Source organism: Molothrus aeneus, chromosome 30, assembly GCF_037042795.1.
Source record: "Molothrus aeneus isolate 106 chromosome 30, BPBGC_Maene_1.0, whole genome shotgun sequence".
NCBI lineage: Eukaryota > Metazoa > Chordata > Aves > Passeriformes > Icteridae > Molothrus > Molothrus aeneus.
Genome location: NC_089675.1, coordinates 3,156,841 through 3,182,502, shown reverse-complemented (window position 1 = coordinate 3,182,502; position 25,662 = coordinate 3,156,841). Strand labels below are relative to the sequence as shown.

General features: G+C 50.3%; 2 protein-coding genes across 2 annotated transcripts; both read left to right on the top strand.

Annotated features, from left to right (window-relative positions):
• Positions 1–2,800: 2,800 nt before the first annotated feature.
• On the top strand, positions 2,801–8,223 carry LOC136568036 (keratin, type II cytoskeletal 5-like). Its single transcript, XM_066567877.1, has 9 exons — positions 2,801–3,643; positions 4,467–4,687; positions 5,452–5,512; positions 6,038–6,133; positions 6,240–6,404; positions 6,526–6,651; positions 6,952–7,172; positions 7,285–7,319; positions 7,730–8,223. Exons 1-9 carry the CDS (start codon positions 2,801–2,803, stop codon positions 8,221–8,223), a joined length of 2,262 nt encoding a protein of 753 aa, XP_066423974.1.
• Positions 8,224–14,172: 5,949 nt separating this feature from the next.
• On the top strand, positions 14,173–19,998 carry LOC136567781 (keratin, type II cytoskeletal 6A-like). The gene is made up of 9 exons (XM_066567486.1): positions 14,173–14,742; positions 15,301–15,515; positions 17,127–17,187; positions 17,807–17,902; positions 18,150–18,314; positions 18,693–18,818; positions 19,020–19,240; positions 19,504–19,538; positions 19,709–19,998. The coding sequence occupies exons 1-9, from the start codon at positions 14,173–14,175 to the stop codon at positions 19,996–19,998; spliced, it is 1,779 nt and encodes a 592-aa protein (XP_066423583.1).
• Positions 19,999–25,662: the final 5,664 nt, after the last annotated feature.

Below are 25,662 nucleotides of genomic sequence, written 5' to 3'. Positions count from 1 at the left end.
ATTCTGGCTCCCCTCATGGTGTATTGGATGTGATCAACAGGGAGCAGAGCACAAATTCTGTTTTAATAAATGCCACAGTTGGCTGGGGGGTGGTGAAAGCCAAGTGGGTCAGCCCTTGGTGAGAAAGCAAAACTTACTCTGCTAAAGATGTTTTTGGAAATGTTGCCTTCATCTTTTCTGCTCCATGAACACGACTCAGGCTCCATCTCATTTCTATGTAAATACCAAGCAGAAACACCCAAAACAAGAAGCTTCCAGTGCCCCAGCAGCTCATAATTTATGTTGATCATCTTCCTGCAAAGCAATACCTGAACACCAAACACCAGCCAGCTCCCCAGGGGGCAAAAGTAGTCTGGCAGCTCTTGCATTTCTGGGAAAAAACCTTTAATCATCCCTGTCCTCAACTCCCAGCTATTGCAAAAGCCATGTTTGCTGCTGCCTGCTTGAAGATGTTCACGTAGATCAGGGTATTTTGGAGAGAAAAAAGCCAGGAATGTGGGTTTGGGATGGATGGAGGTCAAATCCTGCACAGTGTAAATCTGGACAGACCCTTTTGTAAATTGATAGAGTCCAAAACTATGGATTCACGGAATGGTTGGATTAGAAGGATCTTATAAACTGTCTTATTCCACCCCCTGCCGTGGCCAGGGACAACTTCCACTGTCCCAGGTTGCTCCAAGCCCCATTCAGCCTGGCCTTGGACCCTTTGAGGGATGGGGCAACCACAGCTTCTCTGGGAAATCCACTGCAGGGTCTCCCCACCCTCACAGGGAGGAATTTCTTCCCTATATTTAACTTTGACTTTCCCTCTCTCAGCTTGAGCCCAGAGCCTGGCAGAGTTGATGCAAAGAGACATGAAAATGCCACATCTGCCTCTGGGTTTGGAGCCCCAACCCTTGGCTCCTCCACACCACCAAGCACCCCAGGAGGGAAAGGAGCATTTTTCAGGTGGCCTTTGCATCTCTCACATACCCTGTGGATAACGAGCCGAGGGGAGAAGAGTGTGGGAGCCTGAAGTGACAATTCCCTCTTTCTTCTTGGCAGCCCCACCTTTAATCCCATTACATTCATTCAGCTTTAACATCAGATCTGAACCCGTTCTTCAGCTTCAGGACAAGCTGCCTTTTCTGGGGTCAAGGAACCATGAAGACAAAATCTCATTTTCCCATCGCACCCTGGCTTTGAATTTTATGCAAATCACGGAGGCAATGGATGCTCATGAATTTCAAGTGACATTCCAGGTTCAGACCCACATTTTCCAAAAAGAAACAAGCTGACATGTACTATCTTGGAATAATTTCTCACTGCAAAGGGAAATCTCTTTCAGTGCCCCAGCTCTCCATTTGAGCCTGCCCAGCAGCATTTCTCCAGGGATAATCAGATATTTGGTCTTCTGTATTCAGCAGCACCTGTTTAGGTGTTCTTCCAGAGATGCCAGTGGGATTTTAGTTCCTTAATGGTTTTTTAGCTCTGGGGCACAGGGATGTGTTTTGAAAGGCAAGTAGAGTCCTGTCCTATAAATATATTTAAGCTCCAGTCCTGCAGAATTCAGGTAAAGCCACCAGGGCAGCCCCATGCCAAAAAACAGCTGAGCTCTGACATGCAAGGGATAAAATACTCTCAACACTGCAGTTCCACAAAGTCTGAGATACCAGAAAATGTCACCACACCCTGTTGAATTTATCTTTTTTCCCAAGGACTCCAGGAATTAAAATAAGGAGAATTTGTGGGACTATTTTTCATGCTGGTTAAATCTGCTTTTGGCAGCATTTTGGATGGAAGATTCAAAGGTCCTTAAAATAAATCAGAGCTAGAGAGAGCCAGAAACTCAGGACTGACTACATCCTAAAGTGGGCAAATGACATTGTTCCACAGAGATGGGCAAAGAGTTTTTCAGAAAATCTGCCGCTTTTTTTTGGAATGGTTTTTAGTCAAGATGAAAATGCATCAATCACATCATCAGTTAGATGGAGAAATCACAACACAGCCTCTGTGTGGAATTGAGTTGTCCTCTGGAATTGCAAATATCCAGAGGAATAGCCTAGAAAGCCTGCCATAGGCTAAATAATGAATATAAATGGGCAAAATTTGAGGTGGTATTTACATCTGGAAAGGAGAGAGAGGAAAACTTGATCAGGACCTCTTTGTCAAGTCATCCCAAAGAGATGGTCACTGCCCAGGGAGTAGGAACAGCAAACTGGATAAATTAGGGCCCTGAAAGGGATGTCAGATTTCATGAACATCAAGCCACCTTCTGCCTTCAGGTGAAGAAACCCCATGAATTATTTTTGTTCAGATTTAACCATTTTGTTCTCACTGTCTTTCACTTGAGTTAGTCCAGAGGACTCTCCACTGATCTCTGTGTTGATGTGCTGCATCCTTTAAGCAGAATTGGGAATCCAAGGTATTATTTCTGGCTTTATAGCATTTTAATTTTTTTTTTCACAGTAAGGAAATTATAGATTCATGGAATCCCAGAATGCTTTGGGTTGGAAGGAATCTCAAAGACCATCTCATTCCATCCCCCTCCCAGACAGCGACACCTTGCATTAACCCAGGTTGCTCCAAGCTCTCACAACCTGGCCTTGGACACCTCCAGGGTTAAGCAAAATAATACAAAATGAAATAACCCATCTCTGTGAAGAGATAGAAATCTGGGTGTTAGATAACTCTTCCAGCTGAGCAGATCCAGCCCCAGGAGGCGTGTTTGGGTGCAATCAGGGCTTAACAAGTCTCAGGGAGACAGCTGCCTCCTGGCATGTCAAAACCATGAAGGCACTAAATTGATCACTGGACTTCCATGCAGCCAAGCCCAGATCCCTGGGGGATAAAAGGGGCACCCTGGTTCCCTTTCCTCAGAGAGCTGCAGAGTCTCTCTGGCTGTGTGGGGCCCTTCTCTGCTGCCACGATGAACCGGGCACTCAGCATGAGGGCAGGAGGGGGAGGCCGATCCTACAGCGCTGCCTCGGCCATAATTCCCAGCAGCAACAGGGCTGGCTTTAGCTCTGTGTCTGTGGCACGAGGAGGAGGAGGAGGAGGAGGAGGCTTTGGGAGGCTCATTGGAGGAGGTGGTGGCGGCAGTTCTGGAGGTGGTGCAGGTTTTGGCAGCAGGAGCCTCTACAACCTTGGTGGCAGCAAGAGGATTTCCATCGGGGTTGGAAGCAGCTTCCGAGCTGCTTTTGGAAGTGGAGCTGCTGGTGGCTCTGGCCTGGGAGGTGGGTTTGGTAGTGGTGGAGCTGGTGGTGGCCTTGGGCTGGGGCTTGGTGGTGGAGGAGGTGGGTTTGGTGGTGGTGGAGCTGGTGGTGGCCTTGGGCTGGGGCTTGGTGGTGGAGGTGGTGGGCTTGGCTTTGGTGGAGGTGCTGGTGGGCTTGGCTATGGTGGTGGTCACGGAGGTGGTGGAGGGTTTGGCTTTGGTGGACTGGGGGGGCTGGGAGGATTCCCTGCAGGGCTGGGAGGTGGCAGGAGCCCCTCAGGATTTTCTGGGAGCCCACCTGGAGTGGGTACAATCCAAGAAGTGACAGTAAACCAGAGCCTCCTGGCACCGCTGAACCTGGAGATAGATCCAAACATCCAACAGGTGCGGAAAGATGAGAAGGAGCAGATCAAGACCCTCAACAACAAATTTGCTTCTTTCATTGACAAGGTGAGACTTTGTTGGGTGCTGTGGATCTGTGGTAGAGGGGGAGTGAGGATCTAGTAGGTACCAAAATGCGACTTTCGAGATCTCCAGTCTTTCACACATTTCCTCCCTGCGTGTCTTCGTTAAGTCTCTCAAACAATAATGTCCTTCTGAACATTGACAGGGCAGAAAACAAGACAAGACAATTGTAGTTATGGGAATAGATCCAGGGTTTGTGCCCGAGAAACAACACAGATTAGTTGAAATGGCATAAGTCACTTTTGGGTCCAGGTCTAGTGGCTCAACCCAACTCACTCTCTGGGCAATCACAGCAGATGTCTTGCTCTTTGTTGTTTATGCCTGCAGGATAAAATCCTTTTTTTATTGACTCAATTGACTCAACCACTCAAGTCCTTCCTCAGCTTTAATTAGATAAGTATGTTGTATGTGTGAGCAAAAGGAAGGGCAATTAAGCAATTTTAGCATTAGTATTCAGACCTTGGCTTTAATGAAGAAAGATATGTATCTTACAAAGAAAGAAACCCCAGAGGGTGTGAAAGAAGAACTTCACTGTCTGATGAAGAAAGACCTGAACCCAAATTTTCTTACCATTGCTTGTTGGCTTCCTAACCAAATTGCCTCTGAAGAGAACTGTCCACTAAGGGTGGATTTGCTCAGCTACAGGTTGGCTGGCATAGCCCTGGATAATCTAGAGGATATTCTCAGTTCGGAAACTCTTAGTTTGGGAATCCCTTGGCTCCTGCCATGCATCACTGCCAGTGTTGAATATTGGCTGTCAGCTCGCAGGTATCTTCTGCCTAAGCCTCTTCTGCTTCCCAATGCTCAGGTTCGCTTCCTGGAGCAGCAGAACAAGGTGCTGGAGACAAAATGGACCCTTCTGCAGGAGCAGGGCCAAAAAAACAATTCTGGCAAGAGCAACCTGGACCCGCTGTTCGAGGCCTACATCAACAACCTGCGACGGCAGCTGGCCAACCTGCTCAATGAGCGGGGACGCATGGATGGGGAGCTGAAGAACATGCAGGACCTCGTGGAGGACTTCAAAAACAAGTGAGTGTGAAATGGGCTGTAAATGGTTCAGCTGAGCATTGAGCAGCAGGGGTTTTCACCCAGAGGGTGGTCAGGCACTGAACAGGCTCCCCAGGGTCATGGTCCCATGGCTACCAGAGCTCCAGGAGTGTTTGGACAATGCTCTCAGGCACAGGCTGGGGTTGGTGGGGGTGTCCTGTGCAGGGCCAGGAGTTGGACTCAAGGATCCTCATGGGTCCCTTCCAAATCAGCTGATTCTATGGTTCTATGATTCTGTAATTCCATGATTCTATGACTCATGTCAAAAATTTCAATTTCTGAAAGTCAAACATCTAGACTGAAGTATTAATGGAAATATCTCTAGGAAAGGGGAAAAAGTGTCTCCAGTTTGTGCTCCAACCCATAATATAGAACATCTCTAATCACCTCCAATACCCCCTATCTCTCCCTGCGGGACCCATTTTCCTCAACAGCACCAAAAAGGGTCCATCGACATTTTTCCCCATCAAAAAATGGAGATTAAGCCAGGACACAGCACCTTGTGATGGCTCTTGAAAAAAAAAATCCTCTAAACCAGCTTTACCTTCCTTGTTCCATCTGCATTAAGTCAAAAATGTCCTTTCAGCCTTCTGAGAAAGGGGAATCTCACTCATTGGAGCTGGACAGTTCCCAGGAGGCTGATTTGGAGATGCCACTCCCAGTCCAGATCACTTTGTAGTCCTACCTGGACACCTGTTCTGCTTCTCGAGGTCTGATCCAGCACCTCTTTCCCCTTATCTCTGTAGATATGAAGAGGAAATCAACCGGCGCACAGCAGCAGAGAACGAATTTGTGGTGCTCAAGAAGGTGGGTGAGACAGGAGGTGCTGCAGATGCTGAGCCAGCCCCAGCCATTGCACAGGCTGGGAATATCCTGAGGGATGGGGGATCTCATGGAGCTGCATCCTCATCCTTTAGAAGGGCTTTAAATCACCATTTGTTCATGGTATTGTGGGAAAGGAATGGAGTGGCTTGTAGGAAGGAAGCAAAATCTCCTCCCACTCTGGTCCCACAACACACAGAGGTGCAAAACAGACCAGGTAGAGACAAAGGGGGTCAGTCATGCTTGAGAATCCCAGGTACCAAGGCCAAAGAGCCAGGACCTTCCTCCTTATCCACTTCCAAATTACACACAGCACTTTTTTGGGGCATGAGATGCTGTCTTGGTGCTTATCCAGTGAGATGTGCCAAGCACAGCTTCTCTACCAGGCAACAGGGACAGGGGCAGCCTTGTCTCCAGGCTTGGCAGTCTCTTGGCTGTGGCTAGGAGTTTCTTTCTGGCTGAGAAGAGGATCCAGGTGCCACAGGTGTCCCCACAGCTGCTCTTTTCCAGGATGTGGATGCTGCTTACATGAACAAGGTGGAGCTGGAGGCCAAGGTGGATGCCCTGAGTGATGAACTCAACTTCCTTCGAGCCCTCTACGAGGCGGTACAGACAAATCCCCGATTCCTGCCCTGCCATTGTCCTTGGCTGGGGAATGCCACCATTCTGAGGGTTGGGAGAGGTAAGTGCAGCTCGCGTGTGCTTCCCACAGGAGCTGGCCCAGCTCAGCGCCCAAGTGTCTGACACTGCTGTCATCCTGTCCATGGACAACAACCGGGACCTGGACCTGAGCAGCATCATTGCCGAAGTCAAAGCTCAGTACGAGGACATCGCCAACCGGAGCCGCGCCGAGGCCGAGGCTTGGTACCAAACCAAGGTGAGCTGACCCATCATTGCCACACGAAATCCCTGCTGCCCCTAACAGGGGATGTTTGAGCCACGTCTCCTCCAGCCAGACACCTCAGATGGTTCAGGTTACATCTTCCTTCTCACCTCAGTTTGAGGAGCTGCAGGCCACGGCTGGGAAACACGGTGATGACCTGCGCAACACGAAGGGTGAAATCTCAGAGCTCAACCGGCTCATCCAGAGGATCCGCTCCGAGATAGAGAACACGAGGAACCAGGTAGGCATGGCAAAAGGAGCCAACAGAGCCCCATTCTGTTGTCCCTTAACACCACAGCTCAGCTTTGCTGATCAGGGACTTTTCCAGCCTCGTTAAAAGTGTTGAATTCCCGCCTGGAAAGGGCTTAACACTGTAAAGCTTAACTATTAAGTCGTTCTTGCCAGCCTGGCATTTCAACTCCAGCCGTGTTAGCTCAGCTGGAACATTTTCCATGAACATCCCAGCCAGAATGGGTTGCGTCCTTGGGTGACTCTCACCCAAAGGGAAGAGCAGCTTTCCAAGCCCCCCCATCCCTTGCAGTGTGCCACCCTGCAGACGGCCATCGGAGACTCAGAGGAGCGCGGGGAGATGGCCCTCAAGGACGCCAAGGCAAAGATGATTGACCTGGAAGATGCCCTGCAGAAAGCCAAGGCTGACATGGCCCGGCAGCTCCGGGAGTACCAGGAGCTCATGAACGTCAAGCTGGCCCTGGACATTGAAATCGCGACCTACAGGAAGCTGCTGGAGGGCGAGGAGAGCAGGTGGGAGCAAAATCCTTGTGGGGATAATAGTGACTGTCACTTTTCCCGTCAGAGATTGGTTCCTCTGCCTGTATCCATAATTTTACTCCAATCTTCTCTAATCCCCCAACAGGCTCAGTGGGGAGGGACTGAACCCCATCAGCTACTGTAAGTATCACAGTTCTGGATCCCAAAGTCTGGCTTTGGGAGCAAGGCCTGGGAGAAACCATGGGAAAAGGGAAATTTTGCCCCACATAAGACTTTTGGAGCCTTCCCATGTCATTACGGGCTTGTGCAGGGGACAGAAGTTGGGCTCAAGTCCTGTGGGTCAAGGTCCTGATGATGGTGCTTCCTGGAACTGGGTGACTTCCCAGAGAAGCTGTGGCTGCCCCTTCCCTGGAAGTGTCAAAGGCCAGGTTGGAGGGGGGTGGGGGACCAACCTGGGATAAGGGAAGGAGTCCCTGCCCATGGCAGAGGCAGGGATGGGATGACTTTTATGGCCCCTTCCAGCCCAGCCCATCCCGTTATTCCATGGCTGCCAAGCAGATGTCCAACCCTCTGATTGCTTTTCCTTGCAGCAGTCATCAGCTCCAGCTCCGGCATTTCTGGTGGAGCTGGCTTAGGAGGAGGATTTGGTGGACTGAGCCTGAGTGGAGGAGGCGGTGGAAGTGGTTTTGGCCTTGGAGGAGGTGGTGGAAGCAGCTTTGGTCTTGGAGGAGGTGTTGGAAATGGTTTTGGCCTTGGAGGAGGCAGCGGGAGCAGTTTCGGTCTCGGAGCTGGCGGAGGAGGAGGAGGAGGAGGAGGAAGCTACAGTTTTGGAAGTGGAGGAGGACTCGGACTTGGGGCTGGAGGTGGTCTTGGAGGTGGATTTGGAGGAGGGAGTGGTCTGGGCACTGCTGGCAGCTACAGCCATGCTGGGGGTGGCAGCAGCGCCCTGAGCACCAGTGGAGGGAATTTCAGCTCTGGAAGTGCAAAAGGCACCAACCCAGGTGTGAAAATCGTCTCCAAAACCTCCTCCAGCAAAAAGAGCATAAAAAGCCAAAGCCTGAAGAATGCCACAGAGCCTGAGTAAAGCCAAGCCCAGACCCTCCTCTGTTCCTCCTGCCCACTGTTCTCCCCCATCTCCACCCTTCCAGCTGCCCCTGCCCTGCTCCTGCTCTGTAGTTCTCACGCATTTGGATCTTGGGTCAAGAAAAGCAGTGGAACACACAGAAATCAGAGCTCTCCAAATCCCTGGAACAGGAGTTAAAAGGAAAACATGGGCCTAAGTGATTGCTCTGAATGGGGAATTGGTTTGGTTTTCCATTTGTGTTTAGTAAGGCCAAACAATTTGTGATTGTGGCCACCCACAGCCATCAGCTGAAACAGAGCAAATAGCAGGGAAAGTTTTAGCTCAGTTCTGGCTTCTTCAGCCCAGAAGCCCAGGGATGGGCTGGGAATGTGTATTTAGCTCACCCTGCTTTGCCTTCACTGCTGGAATGAGCCCAACTCACTCCTTCACAAGACAAGCTTGTCTGCATCAGAGGTCTGGGTTATTTTTCTGCTGTCTAGAAATACCCCTGGAGGCTACTCAAAGATCCCAGGCAGTGGCTTGTAATGCCCCTCTTAACATTTTCTTCATTCTGAGTCACTCTGGTGAGATAGAAAATCCCTGTTTCCTCCATTCACAGCCAAGTTTTGAAAGATATGATTCTTCCAGATATTGTCAAGTTTTGCTGCTGAGTCAGCTCAGGCACTTGAGCCTGACCAGGGATTCGGAGCACTAATGTTGGAGCAGCAACCTGAGATCCCTCCACCCACAGATGAGAATTCAGTGTGCCACGAGCTTGTCAAAAATCTTTTCCCAAATCACTCTCCCCTTCCTGCCCTTTCTCTTCTTAAATGAGTTTGCCCACAGTGGCCCTTACATGTAACTTCGGGGGTGGTTTTTGTCAGAGGATTCACCAGTGACTGATCCAGAACCTATGAAAAAGGGCTTGTTTTCTAAATTATGGGATTTTAAAATTCTAAATAATGTCTGACACAATGAGTTATCCTAAAGCAAGATCAATGCTTGCTGTTAAATGGGGTTTCTGTCCTGTCCCATGCAAGGTGTTGCTGGAATGTCTTCAAAAATTCCCAAATCCTCCAGCATCCAAGTCTTTCCGTCTTTCCCCGTGGCCTTGGTCACAGCAGGTGGGGAAAGTCTGAGATTGTGAAAATCATGTTGGAAAAGCTTCCTGAAGGGCCATGTCCACAGCTCCTGGGGGAATTCCAGCATCTCTTCTCTGTGTGGGTTCCTCTGCCACAAGAAAGACCTTTGGGAAACTGGGAAGTGCAGCCGGTTCCAGCCCAGTGTGTGGGAAGCAAGGCAGTCGAGAGCAGGATCCCTGAGGAACTCCAGGATCCCAAATCTATTTTCCTCTTTTCTGGTAGAATTTACCCCTCTAGCCTTCCACTGTGTCTTTTTATTTTTGGAAAGCACCATTAAAAAAGAAAATTGCAGCTTTTTATACTTCCATAATAGTGATGCGACTCCGTGTTTCCCTTCCTCTCTCTGTTTGGAACGTGTCCAATAAAACCAGATTGTAATTTATTTGTTCTTTTTATTTATCTTTTTATTCTAAACCAGAACCAGCAATAGAAAATATTTCCAACCTTCATCAGACAGAGCTGGAGGCATATTTTCTTTACTTCCAGGGAAAAGCTTTGAAATTCTGATTAAATTATAATGAAAATCTTGAAATTGGTTGTCCCAAAATAAATTCAAGAATTGGAGAAAACTGGGGGAGGAAGGGAAGGAAGAGAAGGAGGGTTGAGTTTTATCCATAAGTGACAAGAAAATTAATCATCATTCATTTATTAACTTATTTGGGTTAATCCAAAATATTTTCTTCCGTGGAAGGGAGGATTTGGGGCATCCAGGCAAAACCTCAGGATTCAATTTTTGCTTTCTTAAAAAGCCAGGGCAAGTCCAAGTGTCTGCAGGGCTCTTGGGGAGGCCTTATCTGGAAGATCTGAGGTGGGGATGGGTGCTGGAGCACAACAACACCACTGATGCAGATATTTCAGTCAGTCATTGCAAAAGGAGAATAAAACAAAGAAATAGTGGAGGAAAAACCCTCAGCCAAACATTATTGCAAAGCCCTTATTGAATTTCAAAGGTTCAGATGCTTTGCTCTGCCCTGACCTTGCAACATCCTGGCCCTGCATAACTCCGGGCAGAACTTGGGAAGGAGCAGGAGCAGGGAAAGGAGCAGGAACAGGGGAAGGAGCAGGAGCAGGCATGCCAGCGTGTCCTGGCAAGTTCAAAGGAGATGCTTCAGCAAAACCTTGCTCAAACCCAGGTGCACCAAAACACAGCAACATCTCATCCCCTTTGCCCAGGAAATCAAAGGAGCCTCAGTGAAAGATTAAATCCAGAGACAAAACCAGACTCACAGTCCCAGAATCCCAGAATAGTTGGGGTTGGAAGGGCCCTCTGGAGCTCATACAGTCCAACCCCCTGCCAAGGCACAGATACCTGGAGCAGGTGACACTGGAGGGTGTCCAGGTGGGCTTGGAATGTCTCCAGAGAGGGACAATCCATGCCCTCCCAGGGCAGCTCTTCCAGGACTCTGCTACCTCCATGGAAAGAAGTTCTTCCTAACATTGGGGTGGAATTTCTTGTGCTCTGGTTTATGGCCATGATTCCTCCCTGCCCAGGGAGGTGGTAGGACTGCCATCCCTAAAGGTGTCCAGGGGATGACTGGACGTGGCACACAGTGCTCTGGGCTGGTATGAGGTGGGGATTGGGCACAGATGGGATTTGATGATCCTGGAGGTCTTTTCCCACCTCGGGGATTCTGAGATCCTTGTCCTGTCGCTGGGCACCACTGAACAGTCTGACACCATCCTCTTTCCACCCCTTGGAGATGTTCACATGGATTGATGAGAAACCCTCTCAAATGAGATATTTTTATGGATATTTGGGTATTCTTATGATTGTTGGGATCCCCTCTCAGCCTCCTCTTCTCCAGACTGACCACGCCAAGCTCCCGCCATTTCGCTTCATCAAAAAGATGCTCCAGATCTCTCATCACCTTTGTGGCTTCCACTGGACCCTCTCCAGGAGTTGCTTGTCCTTCTGGAACTGCAGAGTCCAGAGCAAAACACAGAACTCCAGACGTGGCCCCACCAGGGTCAAGCAGAGGGACAGGATCCCCTCCCTGACCCACTGGCCATGCTTTTCCTAAGGCATCCCAGGATTCCATTGGGAATTCCATTCCTTCTGATCATGAGCACTGCTGGCTCATGTCATCCTTGCCTGTCATCCACCAAGACTCCTAAGTCTCTGCTGTCCAGAGGATGTTGCAGACAGGCCAAAAAACCAGCGAAGGTGAAAAATAAACTCTGAGTCACCTCAATTTCTGACCTCGCCAAATTGCACAGTTGGGTGCAAGGATTTAACACAGCTTTTGACAACCCAACCTTAACCAAGGAGAGTTTTTAACATCTTTTTTTCTAGTCCCTTCTGAAAAAAAGAGCAAATCAGAGCTCAGAGGCAGCTGAGCTCCTGCAGACAGGAGCCCTGTTCCTCCTCCCCTTTCTCTGCAGTGCCCTCACCCCCCAGACAGCCCCCCATGAAATGTCCTGCCTCTCCACCGGGAACTGTCCCACCTGAGAGGACAGCACAGCCCCCCTGCAGCCCCGAGCACATTCAGTGGGACACCACTGCATGTGAGTGACACAAACCGAGAAAGGAAAGTGTGAGGGACCGAGAGATTCCACAAGAATTTTCCTTGTTTTGGTGCCTAAGCCATCCTTTGCTTTGCTCTTTCAAATCCTTTGTAATAGTCAACTTAATTGCCATTGTCTGCAGCAACAGGCTTTCCTAGAAGAGCTGGGGAAGTAATGATTCCCTTCCACATGAATCCTTTCCCTCTGCTTTAATTAAAACCTGTGCTCCTGTTCCCAGGTGTGACTTTGCATAAGCAATTTGGGAGTCAAAGGCAAGTTCCGTGCCTGGCCCCCATCCGCAGGCTCCTGGCACAGTTGTGCCAGTTCACATGGGCAGGCATAGGAAAGCAAATCCCCATGGATCTGCCATGCTTGGAGCAGAGTTTATCTATTTTCAGTATCACTGTGTTATTTTCAGTGCCCAGAGGTCTCAGGGCTGAGGTTGCTGCCGCTGTGAAATCGGGAGCCGCTGGGTTTGGGTGGAGTGAGGGGAGAAGTTTTCCCAGCAAAACGCTGCGTTTCCAGCAGGATATTCCTACATCTCCACTCCTGGGGTGAGAGCACCCCCTTGCTACAGCCCAGCTGCCTCCCAGTCGCAGGAGGGATTTTGGATCAGCCCATTGGGGATCAGCTCCGATTGCGCCCACGGTGACTCACTATCGGAATCAGGAGCGCTCCAAGGAGATGGGAGTTGGGAGTGCTGCTGTTTTCTGATTGCAAGGAGACAAAACCCAACCAAAGCAAACCCAACCCAACCAAACCCCTCCTGCTCAGGCTCTTTCAAGTTCCCAGACAGAAAAAAAAGCAGCGGTTGGAAACACATCAACACAAACAAGCTCTGAGACGCAGCCGATCCGCTTAAACTCCTCCTTTTGGATTGAGCTCCTGCACTTTTTGCTCATGTAGATGAATTTGGGAAATTTTTTTGTTTGAGCTGCTCAGGGTCTCATCTCTCTGTCTTTCACTATTACTTCACCTGGCCAAGGTGGGCAGCCTTGGCCAGTGGGCAGAATCAGTTCACGAAAGTATTTGGGGAGGCATTTTGAGTGGGAATGAGGGGATTTCCTCTCCTGTATCTCATGTCAAGCTCTTCATAGACACAAGAGAAGGATCCCTGGCTCTCAAGCCTTTACACAACCCAGACTCATTTGTGGGGGTTGAAACTCCTGCACAAGGGTTCACCCAGAAGCAACATCAAGAGGCAAAAGCTATTTTAGAAAGTTTTTCCAACTGTGTGATCTCAGCGGAGTGAAGGAGGGGCTGGGGAGGAAAGTGGGTGAATTCCCCTCCACAGAACATCTTTTAGAGCCAGCAATGACGTGGAAACTGTTGGATAAATATAAGGGGGGGGGGGTGGAGGGAGGCAGAAAAAGCTATAAAAATATCACTTCAGATGGAGCTTTTGAACCCTCAGCCTTACAAGGAGGTACTATAGAACCACAATAATTTCGAGCAGATTTTTAGTAGTGTTTTTTAAGTCTAAGGAAAGTATTATTTAATCTATTTCCTATTAAGTAAAGTACTATTTAATCTATTTTGACATGATTTTGGAAAAAGCAATTACAAGCTGTATTTCAAAATCATGTTAACTAATTCCTCAGTTCTCCCCTGGAATGAGGGGAGATGATTTTTGGTAAGATCCCAGGAAATACTGCCATGACACAACTTCCATTCAGCTCATCTCCTCAACCCCATGACCATTTAGATCCAGAAAAAAAAAAATCAAACTTGAATGTTAAAAAAACAATGTCAGCAGTGATCATTAAAACCACCTTCAGACCCAACTTTCCCAAGCCGACAACAGGACACGCATGGCCAGTTGCAGAGCTGGAAATCTTGGAAAAGCCCCTACTTTTCTTGCCTATGCAACGTGTTAAACCTGAAAATGCAACTTGCAAAATCTTCGCTTTGCTCAAGCGAGCGAGTCCTTGTCTCGCCTGAGGGAAAGCGGCTCCCAGGGTCTCGGGAATCATGTTGCATCCTGCCCTGAGTGCAGACCTCGTCCCATTCAATGCTAATTCCATGACTCAGAGCGGCGGCTTTGGTGGAGGGGGGAGCTCCTCTCGCCGTTACTTTCCTGCCTGCAAACAATGCATTTTTCAGCGCCTCGCCGTAGCCGAGGTGTGTTTGACAAGGCAAGTTGCTGCAAGGCACGTCAAGTTCTGAATTCCCGTGCCAAGTTTTCCAAGCAGATAAAAGAGGAGGCTCCCAAGCTCTCCCATTACAGGGGTTTCTGTCTCCATTGCCCTCTGCTCTTTTCCTGCTGCGCAGCCTTTTTTTGTTTTCCTCTCTCCTACTCTTTGTCTTCCCAACTGAACCAGCCATGAGCCGTATCTCTTTCAGATCATCTACTGGAGGGGGCATGAGGGGCTTTAGCTCAGGCTCTGCTATTGTAGGAGGTGGCGGTGGTGGGACCAGAAGCAGTTTTAGCTCTGTGTCTGTCTCCAGAGTTGGAGGAGGAAGAGCTGGAGGTGGAGGAGGCTTTGGAGCTGGCGGTGGCTTTGGCAGCAGAAGTCTCTATAACTTGGGTGGAAGCAAAAGAATTTCCTACAGCTCGGTCGGTGGAGGTCTACGGAGCGGAGCCGGGGGCGGATACGGCTTCGGTCTTGGCTATGGTGGCGGAGCAGGCGCTGGCTTTGGCTTAGGAGGAGCCGGTGGTGGTGGTGGCTATGGGCTGGGAAGTGGATTTGGGCTGGGAGGGCCCGGATTTGGTGGCCGAGGTGGCCCCGGGTTCCCTGTTTGCCCGCCTGGTGGCATCCATGAAGTGACTGTCAACCAGAGCCTCCTGGCACCCCTCAAGCTGGATATCGATCCGGAAATCCAGAAGGTGCGAACACAGGAGAGGGAGCAGATCAAGACCCTCAACAACAAATTTGCCTCCTTCATTGACAAGGTGAGAGTTTGGTCTGAACCATCAAGCCACGCATGCTATCAGTTGCCTCGGGATAAAACCTTCAGGAAGAAACTTCATTTGGATTTAGGGACTTGCCTGAACTGATCCCAGTCGACAAACAACGTGGGCTTGGCTGAAAACTAAGAACTGTTTTATGTTTCCTCTTAGCAAGGATGAGTTTTTCAGCATCTTTATATTATTGACAAAGTAATTCTCTCTCTTCCCTGTAAAAACAATTCTGGGGTGGATGGCTCTTCTCCTCTACAATGGGACACAACCAGTTTAAACCAGTAAGGTGGGCTGAACATCTGCTGGGGGGAGAAACATTAAACTTGCAAGTACAGGTGTTTGGCCTGATTAAAACTCCTGAAAAAGTCTTGCTAAACACCTCCAGAAGCTTCTAATACTTTTAAGAAGTAGAAGCCCTAAACTGGAACACTCCTAATAATTCCCTTCTGTTTGTCCCAACATCTCTGGACCTTTTCTGTTGGTGATCCCACCTTTTCCTGGCCATTGTGAGGTTTTTCCACACATGTCCCTGGTTTTGTTTCTCCCCAGGTGCGCTTTTTGGAGCAGCAGAACAAGGTGCTGGAGACCAAGTGGACCCTCCTCCAAGAGCAGGGTCACACTGTCACCAGGAAGTCCCTGGAGCCCATTTTCGAAGCCTACATCAACAACCTCCGGCGGCAGCTCGACAGCCTGGTGGGAGAGAGGGGCCGGCTGGACTCCGAGCTCCGGAGCATGCAGGACATGGTGGAAGACTTCAAGAACAAGTAAGGGATCCCGCTCTGCAGAGTGAGTCATCCCAGCCAGGAAAGTCTGGGCCGGTGCTCATTCCTGCGAGTGCACACTTGGTGTTTGATCCAGGTTCCTCTTCCCAGCATAAATCGTGTTCCCAGAATTACCCCGTGCTACTTTACATTTATCACAGGCAAGGTCAGTGAATTCCTGGGGAACGGTGCTCCAGCACAACAGAGGTCACAGTCTGATCCCTGAAGTCTCCTGACATAATATACCAGGAGACAGAAAAATTAGTAAATTGTGAGGATAATAGACAGACAAAACCAGAATGAAATGTAGCCAATAAACTTCCAGCTCCAAAATCCCCCATTTCCCATTCTGTGAAGGAAATTCCAGCTTTTCTAGAGGTCCCAGGTGATCTGGGAGTGCTCAGGCTCACTCAGCTCCCATCACCTGGAAGATGATCAGCCCTTTGCCAAAAATTTCCCTGGGGAGAGCATTAACCCCCTGCTGGGATCCAGTGCAGGTGGGATGGATCATTCTCAGGACACACCAGTCAGCACCTGCTGCCTGGAAGGGATTTTTTGGGGGGGATTTTTAGGTGAGGCCATTGACTTTTATTTGGCTGAGAACAATATGTCCCTTCTTCAACCAGTCCTGCCTGCAAATTTGAGAATCATCCTGCAGGGCTGGAATATGTTAATATTAGGTAGTTAAGCATGGGAAGAGACAGATTTTTTGGGAGGGGAGCTGGGAAGACAACACTTAGATCCAACAGGAGGGACTGGCAGAGCTGCTAGTGTGGTTTTGGGTGCTTTTGAGGTCTTGAAATGTGTTGTAGGATTTTTGGAAATACTGGTTAGGCCCCAAATAATCAATTCTACAGTCTGGATTTCAGAGCTACCTTTTGGAAAAGAGAACACAGTTTAAGTCTAGAGTTTTTCCCCGTCCACTGGCTTATTCCCACCTCTTCCCTTGTCCACTAACAGATCCGGCTGCAGGGAAACTCTGCCAATATTGGTGAGAGGACTGGCACAAATCTGCCTTTGAAAGCCAGGTTTTGCCTCAACAGCCTGCATGTTTTGTCTACTTTCTAGCCAAGCCCTGCCCTGATTATCTGATGAGAGAATGTTGCTCAGAGCCATAGAAAGTTCCACAGAACCACTGTCAGAGCTGTAATGATCCCCTCTTGCACAACCATGGAGTTTTTTGTTTTAATTAAATGCTGCAGTGGGTTCCTCAGAGCCATTAGCATTATTATAATATCAAATACCAAATGATTGCTTTATTATACATTTGTAGGCATTGCAGTGCAGCTTTGTTGAAAGTCTTTTGCATAACTTTGCTCGGAGCGAAGGTCACCGGGAATGGCTGCTCCTGCTTCCTGCCAAAACGGGCTCTGAATCTGCACATTTATGTATGAGCTTGACTTTATGGGCAGTGATTAAAATATATTAATTTAACTGAGACTACTCACACCATGGAGTCCCACAGTTCAAAGACAGTAATATTTGCTCTGCGTCTGCTCTGGATAAACATGTGGGAGTAGGGAATACATCCATGAGCCACAACTGATGATTTGGGAATGGGGTGCTCCCACCTCTTCATTCCAACCAACCCACCTCACTCTTTTATCCCGGCAGATATGAAGATGAGATCAACCGGCGCACAGGTGCTGAGAACGAGTTCGTGGTCCTCAAGAAGGTGACTGGGTTGGGAATTACGGGCCAGAAAAGGGAATTAACCCACCTTGCAGAGTTCAAGCAAGACTTGGTGGGAGTTGGGGTCCTGCACCATCATGGCTGGGTCAAGCTGGGAGATCAGCACATCCTGGGTTGGGTCCTCCCGAGGCCAGGAATGGGCACAACCTTCTGTGTGCCAGCAGAGCTGCCCTGTTTTCTGGTCTCTTGTGGCTCAGCTCAACTCAGTCTCTGGTCACATCCTTGTGAGTCAGAGCTTTGCCTTCTGCCCAAGAACCTGGTTCTGGCTCACAGTCAATGTCCAACATTACATTTAAAAAATACCTTGATCACAGGGACATAAAAATGAGCCTAAGGAACTGCTGGCAGTGGCACAGGTTGCCCAGGGAAGCTGTGGCTGCCCCATGCTTGGAAGAGTCCAAAGCAGGATGGTCTGTGGAAGGTGTCTCTGCCCATGGCAGGGGTGGGAATTGGATGAGCTTTCAGGTCCCTTCCAACCCAAATCATTCCATGATTCCACGATTCCATGAATAATAGACCTGGAAGCAGACACAGTCCCACTGGTGTCCTGAAGCCCCTTTGTGTTCTGGTTTCATCAGAAACCATTGGTATCTTCTCTTTAGGACGTGGATGGTGCCTACATGAACAAGGTTGAGCTCCAGGGCAAGGCGGATGCGCTGGCAGAGGAAATCAACTTCCTGAGAGCTTTGTATGAGGCGGTGAGTGGCTCCTGGAGAGGATCCCCCAGCTCCTGCCCTGTGGTCCCACACCCAGGGCTCTACAGGACTAGAGGAGAAGGTGGTCCCAGCCTTTTGGAAATGATAATGCAGAAATAGGTTACAAAATGGAGACAGAGCAAGGGAAATGCAAGAAAACATCTTAGCGGGGAGGACTCCCAAATCACCTCATCTCCGGTTTCCACCATGGACACCTGACCATTAAATTAATTTTTTGCATCTCCTGCAGGAGTTGTCCCAGATGCAGCAGCAAGTGTCCGACACCTCCGTGGTTCTGTCCATGGACAACAACCGGAACCTGGACCTCAACAGCATCATCGCCGAGGTCAAGGCGCAATACGAGGACATCGCCAACCGCAGCCGCGCCGAGGCCGAGGCTTGGTACCAGAACAAGGTGGGTCACCGGGGTGACAGACTGATTTCTGTGGTCAGAAATGATCAGAAATTATTTCCCATCAGCTGAGGGGAGACAGGGACAAGATGTTCAAAAGTTTTGACTTTGGGCTCACAGAGTCACTGGCAGAACTGGCCTTAAACACTTCCCCTTCCAAGTTCTTGTAGGTGACAACACCTAGGTCCCCAATGCCATGAGGCGCTGCCTTCCGAGCAGATATTGAGAGTTAAGGGCGAGTGCCATTATTCCATGGGCAGATTTCAGAGGAATCTTGTCCCCTTAATCCTCATCCAGACCTGCACTTTGTCCCCTGAAGTCCCCTCACCCTTCCTTGATCTCTGAGTGCTCACCAGTGCTCTCTTCCTTTCCCTGCTCCAGTACGAGGAGCTCCAGGTCTCTGCTGGGAGACACGGGGATGACCTGAGGAACACCAAGATTGAGATTTCAGAGATCAACCGGATGGTCCAGAGGCTGCGGAACGAGATCGACAGCGTGAAGAAACAGGTGGGAGAGTGATGGTCCTGCAGAGCAGGAGGAGGTGGGTGGGAGGTGATGGTGGCCAGGCTCAGCAGGAAGAGCCAGATCCCATCAGGAGCCCTCAGTGCCATCCTGGGAGCCACCAGCCACTGCCCACAACCCCCCAGCAACAGAGAGAGTGGTTTGGGGAGCCCAAATGAAACAACTGCCTGTTCTCCCCGCTCCCAGTGTGCCAACCTCCAAGCAGCCATTGCTGAGGCTGAGGAGCGTGGGGAGATGGCCCTCAAGGACGCCAAGGCCAAGCTGACCGAGCTGGAGGATGCCCTGCAGAAAGCCAAGGCTGACCTGGCCCGGCAGCTCCGGGAGTACCAGGAGCTCATGAACGTCAAGCTGGCCCTGGACATCGAGATTGCAACCTACAGGAAGCTGCTGGAGGGCGAGGAGAGCAGGTGAGGACATGTGGACCTTCTGTGTGCTGACCAGGGACCATCTCCTTGGCGTCAAACAGCTCTTCCCAAGGGGCTGGAGCACCAGGGCAGACAGACAGATGGTTGAAATTGTGAACTTGGTAGGCAAAGTTTTGTTTCTCCAGCTATTGGTGCCTGATAATGATAAAAATGAGCCCTGTCACCTTTCACCTGTAACACTCCTAATTAGATGGTCCCATGGACGAGGTTTTGGCATTATTGCTCACTTTCCCCTTTCCCAACAGGCTTGCTGGAGAAGGAGTCGGAGCTGTCAGTGTCTGTGAGTATCACCTCCCTTCCACCTCTTCCTATCCCCCTCCTTCCACCTCTTTGTATCTGTGTCCCTTCCACGTCTTCCCACCCACCGCTCCCCAAGGGGGTGACACTGCAGATCTCCCCACCTTGGGAGCCCAGCTGTTCCCTCACATGGCTGTTCCTGCTTCCTTCCAGCTGTGGTCAGCAGCTCCAGCGGGATGGGCTACGGCGGCGGGAGCTGCCTGGGCCTGGGCGGGGGGCTCGGCATGGGCGGCGGCGGCGGCGGCAGCAGCTACACCATGAGCAGCAGCGGCTTTGGAGGCGGCAGCGGTGGCTTCGGAGCCAGCGGAGGCTTCGGCGGGGGGCTCAGCTATGGCGGCGGCAGCTCCTTCAGCTCTGGGAGCAGCCGTGGCGTCAGCTCCAACACGGGAGGCAGTGTCAGGATCGTTTCCAAGACCACCACCAGCAAAAAGACCATCAGATAAGGCTGGCAAGCACACGGCTGTCGCAATTCCGGCCTCCTGCCCTGCAGATCATGGTGTAAATAGCTGCGCTAGAGCCTCTCCTTCCTCCGTCCTTCACCTCTGGGGCAGCAGGGGGACCAGGACCCCTCTGTGAGAATCTGGAGCACCTTTGGCTGAAGCACAGGTTGTAACAGGTCACTGGCTGGCATGGACCCCGTGGTGCCCCTCTGTCAGCAAGCCCTTGGTCTCTCCTCAAAGTCAGGCGTTCAAAGGGAAATGGAAGTGCTATGGAACAGGGACAACCATTTCGTTCATCCCATTCCAAGGGTGAATCACAGCCTTGTGGAACCACAGTCCCAGGTCCTCAGCAGTGAAAACATCTCCAAAAGGCTCTAAAAGCCTCTGCCCCCTAAAACATGTTACAACCTCCAAAGGTTTTGTCTGCAATTCAAGGTTTCTTCCAGCCCCTTCTGTTTTCTCCGGCACTTGTGGGAAAGGTTTTTGCTTTGTGTGTATAAGATTTCTAACTACTCGTCCTTGTGGCTGCAGCCTCCTCACTTCTCTGCCTAACCTACTGTAAGGTCCAATAAAAGAGCATTTGTCATTTTTAAACTCTGCTGGGTTTTGGCTGTTCTTCCCTCCTCCTGCTGTGAGTGTTGCACTGGGGACACCCTGAGGGCAGCTCCTGAGACAGGATTGGCTCCTTGAGGAAACAAAACTCAGTTTTAGGACTTGGGCTCTAGGACAAGTTGGGCAAATAGAAAGGAGGGTGAGATGAGCAACCTGGTCTATGGAAGGTGCCCCTGCCCATGGCATGTGGGTGGAACTGGATGGACTTTAAGGTCCCTTCCAACCCAAACTATTCCATGATTCCATGGATGGAGAACAGAGGCACAGGAAGGAAAAGTTGTCTCAGAACAGAGCCAAAAGCTGGATGAAGCTCACTGCGGTGGTTACCTGCAAAGTTTCCCTTTCTGCCTGTCACTGCAGGAGGAGGAAGTACAGGGAAGTGGGGAAAAGGAAGGTGATTCCCGAGGGTTTATTTGGAATTCATGGGCTGGCTCATGCAGGGCATGGCTCAGCCATTAGTTTGTAGAAGCAGGAGTAAATTGTACATCAGAGGAGCCCACCTCTGGCATCAGCACTATGGCAAGGACACAGAGAGGCTTGCACGCAGCAGGAAGGGCTTGGAGCAGGTGGGCATTGCCCTAGTTGGGAAGAGCAGCTGCAGGGGCAGGCACAGGGCAAGGCACCCAAAATCTGCACACACACACACACACACACACTGTTTGCACACTGAGGTTTCTCTGGGATGTGCAAATATCCCATGAAACATCCTGGCTGCTCCTCTGCAAGGGCAGTTTCAGGGCCTCAGGTTCATTTGGAGTGAACCCAAGGTCTGCCAAGGTGCCCACTGCACTTCAGTCTCCCAATTCCCACCCAGCTTCCCGGGAGGTTTCCATGACCTGCCTGGTTTGGGGGTTTCAGCTGGGATCTCATACCAGCCCCAGGCTCCCTCCTGTGGCTCCATGGCAATATCCTGATCCCACTTCCCACCAGTACCTGGTGTGGATCCCGGCAGGAATGGGGCAGCACCAGGCAAGGTGGGAATCCAGCCCCCATGGCCAAACAAGAACCTTGGTCAAGGTAAGAGCCAGGGCAGAAGGAGGGCAGATGAGGAAGGACCCACAGCCCTTTGGGAATGCTGGTCCCAAAAGGAGATGGTCAGTGCCCATTAACCCATCCCTCAATCCCTGCAACCTCCAGCCAGGGGTGGAGAGGAGAGGGGCCGTAATCCAGGTCTGCCAGAAAAAGCTTCTCATGCAACATTCCAGAGCCGCTTTCCAGGGAAAAGCCTCCAAGGTCTCACGCCAATAGGACCCCCTCATCCATCACCTGGTGCAGGTGTGAGAGTCCTGGCCAAGCCCGCCGAGCATCTCCAGCAGGTGGGGACCCAGAGCAGGGAAAGGGATGGTCCCGCCCAGTGGTCCTATGGTGGGATGAACATCCCGAGGCTCCACTCCAGCAGCTGGGAAGGGCCATGGAACGATGTCTTGGGAAAGCTGGGATAGCCCATTTGCACAAGAGGAGGTTCTGTGGTGGGTGAATGGTTGGGCTCCATGAACTGAAGAGTTTTACCCACTTTTCAAGCATCTGGCCTTGTTCCTTAGACTGATTTGAGGGAATGGGGAGAAGCTCCCAGAGCTGAGGTGGTAGTTGGAGGCAGAGCAGCCCAATTTGTTGGGTTTTATTATTGAAAATGTCAAATCTGATGGTTTCTGTTTTTTAACCCAAGTTGCACAACACGTTGGACCATTGGCCATGTCAACACATGAGTCCACCACCAACGAACCCTCCATGAAACATCTTTGCCAAATCCTTACTCATCCCCATGGCACCAGACAGCTCCTGAGCCTCCATGAGCCAGTGCTGGGTCTGTCTCCTGCACGCTGAGGGTGAGGATGCAGCCAAAAAAGCCCTGAGCAGCTCTGTGTGTTTTCTGTTTCCAGTGACGTGTTCTAAGAGCCCATCCTGGCACATCTTCCTTGTGAATTCACAGAGCAGATGCAAAAAGCTGTATTCAACTTCCATCCTCCTGATTTGCAGAGACCTGAAAAATTTGACACACACAATTCAAATGTGACACGTGATTTTAACTGCCACCAAAACACCAGGTGAAACATTTTCTGAAACCCAGCATTTAATTTCAGTGTTTCCTATGGGAATGATCCTGTCCCGAAACACTGAACCAACTCCCCTTAACAATTCCAAAATGAAACTTTGCAGCTTTTTTTGACTCAAAAGCAGAATTTCCATCAAAGAAAATTATTTTAATTTGCAAATTGTTTATTTGCACAGGCTGTAAATGAAACAAGACACAAAATGCCTGCAGGGAAGGCAACACAGGGTGCAGCAAATCCAGAGTGGAACAATATTCCCAGCTGCCATCTGCTCAGTTGGAGCAATATCCCACTGCCCAAAGCAGTTGGAGGTCAGGAATGGAACCAATCCCTTGGGACATTGAATGGTAAATAAACATGAGGCCCCCTGGAATCGCTGCCCTGTGACTGGATCCACTTTACAGGACACATGGACAATCCTTGTTTGTCTTCACAGCTCCTTGTGCTGATCCAGGTTGGTTTTAACAGGGAGAAATTAAACTCCACACCAGCACTGTGGATCTTCAGAAGGAAAACCAAGCCAGGAGCAGGATGGAGCTGAGGGACGTGGAATGTGCACAGAGCTTGCCAAAACTGTGGGACTCCCCAGCAACACCATTTCCAGGGCTCTGTGTTCTTTACTGAGAGAAAAGATGTGCCCCAGGGCCAGGAGAAAGGATGGGATAGGACAAATACCCTGTGACCACCATCAGCCTTTGGAGTTCATGTTTTCATGTGGGGTCACAGCCCCAGGAGCCCAGCCCAGGGCAGGGGACTCTCCAAAGGCATTACAAGGAGATGTGGAGGATCCAGGTTCCTTCAGGGGCCACTAGCCAGGCACCAGAACAGGATAAAGGAGGCACCAGACCCCTCCAAAAGTCTGAAGGTCCTTCAAGATGCAGCAGACCCAGGGAGGACAAGCCCTCCCAGGCGTGTGCCAGGCAGCAGTGATGGAGCTGAAGTTCTCTGCAAAGCCTGGAGTACACCCAGAGTCTCCGTGCTGGCACAGAAAACAATTATCTGGGGAAAGCGGGTCACACCTACACTTCAAAGTCACCCAGGAGTTGGAGCTGACTGGCCTCCAGATACTGCTGGGAACAGGCTCAAAGGACCCAGCACAGGGAAACACCTATGGGAAAACTTCTGAGGAGCTCGTCCTAATTCATCCCTTCGGGAAACGGGATTCATGGACACTCACCTCCCACCCAGGAGGTCTCAGAGGGCCTGGCCCCACAGCACAGGGATGCTGTGCATTCAGTGGTCTCCCGTGGAAAAACCTCAGTCTTGCTGGTCTTCATTAACATGGGATGAAATAGTAAATTACGCCCGAAATGAGTCGGGTTTGAATTTAGCTTGGAAGCCCAAGTTTAACCCAAAGGCTTTAATTTAAGAAATTAACCTAAATTACAGCCTTGACTTTGCTGATAATTAAACTGAGATTAGGTAGCACAGGTGAACCAATGCAAGGTACTTTGACACGCTCTTGTTTTACAAATATAGTTATTTTTGCAAACAAAACACAGAGAGGAACATCCAAAAAAATTCAGCCTGAGAAGTTGCATCAGATGAAGGATTCTGAGATGGATTCTGAACAGGAGCAGCGGAGTGGAGGGATGGATAGGAGGTGATGAAAAGCTGTTGGAGACGTCCCTGCTCACTAAACCACAGGAAAATGGCTCCGATTTCTCACTAAAGGGGCTGGAGTTGCATTTATTGCCCTGACAGAGGCAGAACTCCCTAATCTCAAAGGAGAAGTTTTTACCTTGACAGCAGCATGGTGCCAGATGCAAATTCAGCCAAGACTTTACTCCCAGGTTTACAGCCTTTGTACAGTGTTCTCCTGCCTCTTGCTCTGGGCTTGCAGCGACTGCTCATCCTGGTGGAAGGAAATGAGGAGGGGAAGGGAAGGGAGCTCCAGAGCCTGCCCAGCCTCTCTCACACCAGAGGGACTCTGGCCCAGAGGCACCTGCCCAGACACAGCTCCTGAGGTGGGATCAGGAGGAAAAGCTCCCGAGCAGTGGGCGAGCTCCAGCACCATCCTCTGGAACCTCTGTATCAGGAGGTCCCTGCACCAGAGCAGCAAATCCATTCCATGTCTGGAGCTGCAGGAGCATGGGAGACACACCCCCAGGAGCTACCTGGAAACTCTGTGTTTCATCAACAGAGCAGGGTGGGGACCCCCCTTTCCATCAGCCCATACCCCAAACCTGTAGCTACAGCTCCTCGTGCTCCCAGTTCTGCCTTTTGTAATTACCTCTGAAATTCCTTCCAGATGAGTGACGACCACATCACCTCCACCCTGGCAGAACATGGAATGGAAAGAAATTAAGTCCTTCTCAGTTGCTTGGAGGAGCTGCATTATTACTACTGTTATTAACCATGGGCTCCAACGCACTCAGTGGATTCCTTAGCCAAAAAAAAGACAAGTTTCAGATGCAAAGGGAGCCTGAGGGGAAAAGGGAAAGCACTGACACATCCCGCTGGGAGAACTGGGGGAGCTCTGCCTTGCACACCCAGACTCCCCACGTTGTGTATCTCCCTGGGGAGGAAGGATCTGCCCTTTGGTGCTGATCTCCACTGGAAAAATTAGAATAAAACTCCTTTCATGTACTCAGAGCTAGGAGAGATGGAGAGAGCTGAGAGAGTATTCCCAAAGGAACCATGTGCTGGCAACTTCCAGCTGCTTTCGAATGTCTTATGGTCATGGAGTGGTTTGGGTGGGAAGGGACTTGAGAGCCCATCCCACTCCTGCCATGGGCAGGGACACCTTCCACTGTCCCAGCCTGCTCCAGCCTGGCCCTGGACACTTCCAGGAATGGGGCAGCCACAGCTTCTCTAGGCACCCTGTGCCAGGGCCTCGCCACCCTAACAGGGAGGAATTTCTTCCCAGTAACCAACCTAATTTTCCCCTCTTTCAGTTGGAGATCTTTCTGCTTGGGACTGGAATCCAGCATGTGGGAATGAATTGCATGACCTCAAGTCCTGATATCTGTCTGTTGGTGGGAAAAGCCCCCAGACTGATCAA

Excerpts from the sequence above, each read along its gene's own strand:
- LOC136568036 (XM_066567877.1), top strand. The coding sequence starts at position 2,801 with ATGCAGCCAAGCCCAGATCCCTGGGGGATAAAAGGGGCACCCTGGTTC. Across the intron at positions 3,644-4,466 it reads TTGCTTCTTTCATTGACAAG|GTTCGCTTCCTGGAGCAGCA; the intron begins GTGAGACTTTGT and ends CCCAATGCTCAG. Across the intron at positions 5,513-6,037 it reads AATTTGTGGTGCTCAAGAAG|GATGTGGATGCTGCTTACAT; the intron begins GTGGGTGAGACA and ends GCTCTTTTCCAG.
- LOC136567781 (XM_066567486.1), top strand. The coding sequence starts at position 14,173 with ATGAGCCGTATCTCTTTCAGATCATCTACTGGAGGGGGCATGAGGGGC. Across the intron at positions 18,315-18,692 it reads AGGCTTGGTACCAGAACAAG|TACGAGGAGCTCCAGGTCTC; the intron begins GTGGGTCACCGG and ends TCCCTGCTCCAG. Across the intron at positions 19,539-19,708 it reads AGTCGGAGCTGTCAGTGTCT|CTGTGGTCAGCAGCTCCAGC; the intron begins GTGAGTATCACC and ends GCTTCCTTCCAG.